At 35.7% G+C, this 9,482-nt stretch overlaps 1 protein-coding gene across 1 annotated transcript in view; it reads left to right on the top strand.

Annotated features, from left to right (window-relative positions):
* The window catches only part of Lrp1b (low density lipoprotein receptor-related protein 1B), a 1,427,040-nt gene that overhangs the window by 484,050 nt on the left and 933,508 nt on the right, over positions 1 to 9,482 (top strand). The window contains exons 4-5 of the mRNA XM_013517439.1: positions 2,671 to 2,790; positions 9,042 to 9,170. Coding sequence (XP_013372893.1) covers positions 2,671 to 2,790; positions 9,042 to 9,170 — 249 coding nt within the window. The remainder of the gene's footprint in view (positions 1 to 2,670; positions 2,791 to 9,041; positions 9,171 to 9,482) is intronic.

Below are 9,482 nucleotides of genomic sequence, written 5' to 3'. Positions count from 1 at the left end.
GCGTAGTAAAATTAGAAATTGAGGAGGTGCAGCTCGGTTTCAAAGTAGCAATTCTGTTCCAGATAGAGTGGAAATCATGGGTCTTGCTGAGAGCGCAAGTGAAATACTGGCAGACAAGACCATAGTTTCTGTCCCGGAGCACTTCAGCTTAGACGAACAGCAAAAGGAAGGACCCTATAGAGGAGACTGTGATATAAGAGGAAACTAAGAATATAATGTATTAGAATACGAACCAAAAAACGTAGTTATCCACTGTCAAATGCTGCTGATAAATTGAATAAGATTGAGTGGCGAGACATGATCAAGATGGCGGATGGTAGCGACATTTGCATAAACAGTTTCTGTAGAGCAATGGAGAAAAAAGCTTGATGGTGACTGGTTTATGGTAGAAGTGGAGGAAAAGAAAGAGGGTAGGAAGGTTTTCTTTTTTCTTTCTTGTTTTTCGTTATAAAAAGCAATGAATGAAGTAGACAGTAGTGTCTAGGAGAAGAAGTGAGATCCAGGGTTTCTGTTTGTAAGTTTGGGATAAATAAGAGCATGCTCAGCCCTAAGAATGAATTAATACATTAATGCATCAGAAACTTCTTTAAAAGGCAGTAGGAAATATCTTAGACGTTTTCAGCCATAGAGCCTGAGATATTATGAAAGCAACCATAGAGTATATAAAGAATGTGTCTGACAGTTATCCAATGAAAATTAATTTACAATAATAGCGCGGGAAATTAGTTTGCTATCCTTGAACTGATATAAATGGAACAAATGATGATTAGGAGGGGACACAGATAACAACTTGAATGATATACTTGCATATGTGTTGTAGTTAGAGTTTACAAGGGAAAAGATTTAATACAGGATACATAAGTCATAGTATCATTTTATAATAATTACCCAAACAGTAAATGCAAGAGATTAGGAGATCTGTCCACACACTAAGGACCCAGAGAAACCAGCGGAGGGCCTGGATCCCACAGCAATGTCCTGCACAAGTACAGTTGAAAACCTAGAGCCTACGGTAATGTCCTCCATGAGTGCAGCTGGAAGCCTAGAGCCCATGAAAATGCCTCATGCAAGTCTGCACCAAGGAAGGGCCAAAGGTCAGTGCTAGAAGCTAGAAAATCCGAACTAGTGGGATGAAGGATCTGTACCAGCAGGCTGAGGGCTCTGCACTGGAGCCAGGAAGCAATGCTCAAAGTAAGGACCAGAGCGCCCCCAAAGAGAGCAGCAGCCATCCTCAGTGACAGTGAGGACTGGGCTCCTCCGACAATGAGAACAACCAAGTTCATATCAGGAAAACCAGTGTGACAAGCTTGTCCAGGAGAATCAACGCACACCATCTTCCCCTTCAGTTCTCTTTTTCAGGCTATTGGCAACCATCCTCATGTGGGCTTTCCACACCCAGGACCATGCTGATTCTGTTCAGCTGGGTGTTACAAGTTGACCACTGCTTAATACACTACAGTATATGACAGGACCTGGGGTGTATGCCAGGAGGCAATGTGGGAGCTTAGATTAGGAGTTCAAGTAAATTTTCAAAGAAAGGGGAACGAAAGTGTGCATAGCTTGGTAGAAACTGAGAGTAATCCTAGAAAATCTCTTCAAATTGATTGTCAAAGAAGTGAGAAGTGAGAAACAAGATCATAAATGGATGAATATTTAGAACTTTGGAGTATTAAGAAGACTAGATATGATAAATAATCATATGAAAGAGTTGGAAATAATTAAACTAAGGAAATACTGTGGATAATTATAAATATCCAGTTCTCAGTTTGAAATATCCAGATGTTTTTACATTGGGCATTGTGTTCATTTAATTTTCATTATAGTTATTTTCTGAACCCCACACTACTCTTCTGGCAAATAACAACATAAGTTAAATCTCTTCACTTTAGTACTCAAAATAGTTATTTCTGGCCCTAGAGAAAAAGAATAAAACAGGGTGTTGTTGAAATAAATTAATAATCCTATTTTCAGACAGTAAAGTCGGTCATGCAGTTTTCCCAAATATTTTACTAGCTAAGCAAATTTTATTCCTGTCAGAAATTTGTTTTGCACTGTATTTTCTCTTGTACCTTTGTCTCTGCTGCATGCATTCATCAAATTGAATCTTAATTTTCTCTCAGGATTTACTAACATTTGCTTCAATGATGTATTTATTCTGAAAGAGTTCAAATATAATGCAATATATTATTCCTATTGTTTGTACAATATTTTCCATCAATAAAAAATAAATTATTGAAACAATATGTTTACATTGATTGCTACAAAAGTTACATGTGGATTGGTAAATCAAAACAAGCTCAGAAAAGATAGAAAATCAATTGATATGTCAGATAGAAAAGGCATGATTACTGATATCAACCACTGAGTTGACATTTTTCCTCATGAAATAATTTAATTTACAAGAATTTGAAGCAATTTGTGACTTTGAACATAGTAATATGCTAAAAAGTAGAAAGCCAAACATATTGATCTGTTGTTGTATTAATGATACCTCAAACAGAGGCAAACATCATATTTTAAAAGCAACAGGTATTGTTCTCTAGGTCAATCACCAAAGCATTCTGCAAAAACAATCAAAACTGTACTATTAGCGTTATGTACTAAATGATATTGAAATTCAAACAATGTACTATGTACAGTTTAACATGGAAACTACATCTTTCTCCACAGATTTGTTACCCAGTTGCCAGCAGTTGAATTGTCAGTACAAGTGTGCAATGGTCAGAAATAGTACAAGATGTTACTGTGAAGATGGCTTTGAAATAAAAGAAGATGGGAGAAGCTGTGAAGGTGTGTATGATATATAATTCTATGTGTGTGAGTTAGCTTTCTGGTAGTGTTACAAAATACCTGATTGTATTAACATAAAAGAGGGAAAGGTTTATTTTGGCTCAGCATTTGGAGGTTCAGGTCCCAGACGGATTGGGACCATTGCTCCTGGGCCTGTAGCAGGACAGTACGCCATGGTGGGAACACATGAGAGAGGAAGCCTGCTCACCTCATGGCCATCAAAGAAAGAAAGAGCTAAAGAGATAAAGGTCCCATAACCCCGTATGAGGCTGTGTGCTCAATGACCTAAGGCTTCCTGCAAGGCCGCCTCATTAGTGCCACATACTAAGCATGAATCTTACAGGATATGGGCTCTTGGGTGACATTTAAAATCTAAGCTATAACACTGATCAAAATTTTGAAAAGCTTAGTTAACAGAAACTGGAATCTCTGAGCACCTGTCATGTTTAACACTCAATATGTATCTCTTTTATTTCTTGAGATTTATAAATTCACATTTACCCCAAACATAAATTTATATAGGAATTTAAATCAATCGATTTTCAATATATGTTGCACTAATATAAAAAATATAATATAATAATATAAAAAATGGAAATAATATAGATAGATGGATAGAGAAATAGAGAGATAGATAGAAGATAGATAGATATTACATAAAGGCTAATTTTTTTTTTTTTTTTTTTTTGAGACAGGGTCTCGCTATGCAGTTCAGGCTGGCCTTGAGCTCACTTTGTAGCCCAGGCTGGTCTTAAACTCATAAAGATCCTCCTGCCTCAGCCTCGCAAGTGCTGAGATTATAGGTGTGCACCACCACACGAGGCTCAAGGAGAAATGTTTTATTTAACAGTAGATTTCATTTTCTTAAGCAGTATGTTTGCTCCTTTTTAATCATATTAACATTTAGGTGTGTTATACCTCTCATCCTGCTGTAATTTATCAGAAAGGTGAATAAATAACTGAAATTATTATTACTAATCATATAATATTCTTTATGATATTTGTATTGCTAGTTGAGCCAGCAGCTCTCATTCTTCTAAAACCAACAATAATAAATTAATGAAAAAAATATGTATAATATTATGGGTGTCTTAACAACTCCCTCTACTATGCTGAGAAACTCTGTAATTTCTCCATTATTCTGACTAACTCCAAGTATATGTAATCTGAAAATGTATGTATTCTAGTTATATACATTATCTTCTGAGTTAGTTCGAATCATCAATCTATATATTTTAAATATACTGTATATATAATATTATATTTTTATGTGTAGTATATATTTACCTTTAAAGGTGCTTTCTTTTATCTTTTTACATATAAATTTGCAGGTATATAAAATCAGGGAATAGCTTCACTGGTTGCTCAAAACAGTCATGAGTATTTTCCAAAGGAATTGTGCTTTGTCAGTTATTTCACACCTTTGTTTTAAAATTATCACTGTAACCATAATGTAGAATCTCAAAGTTCAAAGAATCCTTAAGGAAATCATTTTTGAAAATCTTGCTGACAGAAACAACACAAGTGAGATCCTAAGATACTAATTGACTTGCTTAAATTCACACTTCTCAGTAACACTGCTGATAGGTAAACTCTGGTCTGCCTAGCTGTGTTTTTGTTATCCTGAAGAGACTCCCTGCCTTTCTTGGGGCTTGAATTTTAGTTTATTATTTATTTGTTTTGTGTATAATACAAATGTTGTGAAATATTTATTATTCCTTAACCTTCCCAGAAGCTTCTATAAGGAGACAAATTGATATAGTTGTGTCACATTGTTTTAAACCAACACTTGAAAGTCAGGAGATCGCACATAAAATTTTTGACTTTATGAAAAATCAGGCAGCAGTAGATCCCTCATAATCACTGAGGTCAGCCTGGTATAAATAGTGCCACATAAATGTGTCATTGGATATGCTTGCAATTTGTAGTTCAAAATATGCCTGTCTGTTTATACACCTCTATTGTATCTTTCTTACTCAATCACTACAATTTTCTCCTGTAGGAATCAAGATTTGCGTTCCTTTTGCAAGGCTAGAATTGAATTAAATCTTGGATTCACTAAAATTTTAATGAAAAGAATAACATAGTCTGTTTCTTCTGTTGAGGATTCATAAAGAATTGCATAGCAATTATTTTGGAACTCACCAGTGAAAAGGAAGTTTTTCTCTGAATTCTTGGATAACCAGGTCTGAGAATCATTTATACTTCCCTGAAACTGTAATTCCAGTCAGTTCTCTGCCCTGAAAGGAGAAGAAGATAGAGGAGCAGGAGGACGAGGAGGAGGAGGAGGAAAGTTGGCAGGATTCAATTTTCTGACATACTTATTTCACTGTGACCAATTTTGTGGAATTTGATCAGTGTCACAGCAGTATGTCCAAAGTACAAAGAACAAAAGGAATCATTCATCACATATCTCTCCTGAATAGCATAATCACATCAGAAAAGGTGAAATAAAAATAAATAATATTAAAGAGAAAATATCTGTGAAAGTATAAAAATCATTGCTGCAATCAGAGGCTAGATTTTACCAACTGCAAAACAAAATATTCTTTCAGTATAACTTCAGACTTCATTCCAAACACTGCTCTTCCTAACACCAAAACTACTTCAGATGAGTGTTCCACCACTATAGATTATCATAGCACAGTAGAGCACTCTGAACATGAGTGCAAATCAAATGCACAACCTTCCAATTTAAATAAATTCTTCTTCTGCTCAACAACCTTCTTGCTTCCCCTTAGTAAGTTTTTTTTCTTAGTTTGAGTTTTCCTAGAAGCAAACTCTAAAACAGAGTTTTAGTATCTGTTCATTTTTCTTTTCTGTTCTTTTTTCTTTCTTTTCTCTTTTTCTATTTTCTTTTCCTTTCTTGCCTTTCTTTTTTTTTTTTTTTTTTTGCTAATGATCACTCAGTGAAAGTGGATAGAGAAATATTTTGAATTATTAAGCAGGGTAAAGCAAAGTTTCACTGAACTTATGTGTGTCAAAATCATCCAATACGCTAAGCCAGGAAGTATTCTCCAGTTTCCTAGCTGTAAATGGTTGTACGCCAGAGCTGGAACCATCTTGATGGCATCTACCCTGCCCTAGTACAGAGCTACTCCCAGGAGAAGCAAGAGGCTTGCAGAGGTGCAGCCCAAGCCCCGGAGGATGTGGACACACGCTTAAACATCTGAAGGCTAAGAGCAGGCAATTTTTAGTATAACTCATTCAATGATCACATCCAAATTTTACTCTAAGTCTTTTATTCTCTTAAAAAAGGTTTTCTGAGTTGACTCCCTTTAGTATTGCTTTATTTTTCTAAACATACACTTTGTAAGTACCATCTGATATTAAATTAACTTATTTCTCATGATTTGTATTTGTTCCGTCTCATACTTCTTTTGCTCGCATTTCAGAAGTTTACTTTTTTATTGATTGTTTTCTTTATTTGTAATGAAAATTCTATCTAAATGAACTTCTGCCTTAACTTGATTCATCAACTTTTACTATTTTATGCTGTATCTTTAAACATCACCTCTTTACTCTCACACCACATTCAATAAATGTTCCCACTTCTCCAACACTGAAATGAAAACAAAAGCAGGAACATTCAAAACAAACTTTTCCTAGATCCCGCAGCCATCATTCCCACCTCACTCCCCCTTTATCATCAGTGACCTTCGAGGACTGACCTCATCTACCTTCTCAGCTTTGGTATCCTACTTTATCCCTCCATTCACTGCTATCTGATTTGCAACCCTATCACTTAAGTAAAGCAGCTTTAAATATTTCTTTTCCACTAAGATGCAGTTAAGATGGGCTAAGATCTTGAATTTTATCCCCTAAGAACTTTTAGAGTCTTCTCCATGTACCTGTCATTTCCCAGATCTCATTCTTTATCTTCACTATAAACTCCTTCCACTCAGGTTTCATTTGAGATTACGTGCGGCTTTTCTCCATTCTGTACTCAGCAGACCAGAGCTGAAACTCAGCTGTTTGCCTAGCAACCCCTCAAATTACAGAATGAAATTTACTCAAACAAGATCAATTGTGTATGCGCTAGAATTTGTTACGAACTTGGAGTGAGGAGGCTTCACGTGACAACACAGGAACTCTCTATTATGCCAAGATCACTACACCAGTTTTCCAAATGATAAATCCGAAAGACAATTTTAATTTTTATTTTGTTGAATTTTTTCATTGTATGTAACTCTTTTAAACACGATGCGCCTTAAGGTGTTTCTTAGTTCCTTAGGCCGGTCAGTGTCCACGGGTTCCTTTTCTTGCCTCCCCTTTGACCTCTAGGAATGTTTTGTCCAGACATTTTTTTTCTTCCTTTGCTGTTTCTCTGTAGAAAATCAAACTTCTCCTCCTTCTCCTCCTTCCCCTCCATCTTCTTTTAATCTACTGTGTATACATTACAACAAGGAAATTCTCTAGGACAATCTTTGCTGCATATATTACCAGTCCCATATTTCTAATTGCCTACTACACATTTTCTCAAGGATGCCTACAGCAATCTCAATGTTCACATAAACAAATCAAACTCATTTACTCCTTCCCTGATATCTCTGCCGTAATCTATTCTTTCCATATGTTCTAATTGAAAGTTGAGTCACTGTTCACTTTGGTCATACCCAATCAATTTTCAAAACTTATCTATTCTATTTTTTTTTTTTTTGAGACAAGGTCTTGCTAAATAGTTTAGGTTGGCCTTGCATTCACTATGGAGCCCAGTTTGTCCTTAAAATTGTGGCAATCCTCCTGCCTCAGCCTTCCAGCAGTCTATTGTAGGTCTCTAACTTCTGAGTTCATTCCCTTTTTGCCATTTTTACTGCCTTTTCCGTAATTCAAAATATGCTTCAAAGTGCAGTTTGCTTTCTGCCATTTGCACTTAACTGCACGATCCCTTCCTTGCACTCATCCGTGTTTCTTTTTGTCATACATTTTATAATACCCACCTGATCACATGGATCCTCTGACCGATGCTTTCTTCGTCTCTGTGCAGTGTACGGCACCTTGGCTTAGCATACACGTTACTCCTTTAAGTGGCCTCCCAAGCACTTCATGACCTAATCTCTTTCCACTTTCTCTGATGCACCCTCATTTCCTCAACTCTATGCCTCCATGACACTCTCAGTATGCCATCCCAAGGCCTTTTACATGGTATTTTATTTAATTGAAGTGTTGCTTTCCATCTTTAATCATGCTCCCACTTACTTTTTTTGTCCAAGAAAATCTAGATTATTCTTCAAAGTCCAGATTATTCTTTGAAGTAATAAAGTTTTCACATAATATTATGACTTCATTCCTAAACAACTCTGAGTAGTTTTCATAACTAGAGTGTGTTTCATTATAAGACAGTGTATGGCACCATTGTGACATTCCATGAGACTTGTCTTATGTAGCAGAGGACACATATTTTTGCAATTCTGTTTTCTTCAGAGATTAGGACTGTGTTTAGGGCACAGGACAGACTACTTTCATCTACATAATTAACTTCTGACAAGATGTCTTTTTATTTTTCTGGTCAGTGAAGCATCATTGAGCACCTACTGATTACAAAGTTTTAACCAGATGCTAGAGAAAGAAAACATACAGAAAGGATAAAACAAATTAGTACAAGGAGGATCACAAACATCAAAATTAAATGTAATGAAGATAAAATTCTGGGTTTAATAATTCTCAATACTTTCCCCTTTTTAAATTAGTTGTGATGATTTATATAGTGTAGCTCAGATCTCTTATTTAATGTGTGACTCAAAAATCACGTTACTAGAATAATTCTTTGTTTTTTTTTTTTGTTTTTTTTTTTGGGGGGGGTTTCTCCAGTACCACGAATCCAACTCATGACCTCGCACTTGCCAGACAGGTGCTCTGCCACTGAGTTAAATCCCCAGCCTCTAGACTAATTTTTTATTAACAGTGAAAAAGTCAATATTTTAAGCACTGGAACTATTTAACAAATACTTATTACAATGCATTTTGTACTTTTAAAAGTTTCCTAGGATTTCTACCCTGCCAATCACAAACATAAATAAAAGGTTTTTTATAATACATGATTTGTTATTAAATCTGATATTTTCTTTCTGTAATTATCAAGGCAATGATGAACTTGGCTTTCAGTTAGTGTGACTTTGGAAGGATTATAGTTATGAGCTCTCTTTAAAACAATACTGTATTTCCAAATTTCAAATATACATATTTTCCTCAAGGAGAAATAAAGTGCCCAAGAATAAAGCTGCATAAAATAATGCTGCTTTTCCTTTTAGATCAAGATGAATGTGCTCTTTATGGAACCTGTAGCCAGACCTGCGTGAATACGCACGGCTCCTATGCCTGCGGGTGTGTAGAGGGCTACATAATGCAACCAAACAACAGGTCTTGCAAGGCCAAAGCTGGTAAGCTATGATGTGTTTTGTCTTTTCAAAATTTCTTTTCATTTTACAATTCCTTTCCATTAGAAAATTTCCTTCATTTTAATGCACTCGTCCATAATTAGAAATCCGGAACACATCCTTCAGTTGTCGCTGGTTACTATAAAAGTTTTTCTGCTGCAGAAAGTTTCTAAGTAGCAAAACCTATTCAAAAGTGAAGAATTAAGCGATTGGAATCACCCATCTTTTTTCTGGACTTTGGCAAAAAGAGTTCTTAATGTATTCCTAACAGAATTTGCATTGCCTCCAAAATTCGTGCTCCACATTAAAGTAATC

This window comes from Chinchilla lanigera, unplaced genomic scaffold (assembly GCF_000276665.1).
Source record: "Chinchilla lanigera isolate Chin_1 unplaced genomic scaffold, ChiLan1.0 scaffold00039, whole genome shotgun sequence".
NCBI classification, from domain to species: domain Eukaryota; kingdom Metazoa; phylum Chordata; class Mammalia; order Rodentia; family Chinchillidae; genus Chinchilla; species Chinchilla lanigera.
The sequence above is the reverse complement of the archived record's forward strand: the minus strand, read 5'-3'. Positions and strand labels throughout refer to the sequence as shown.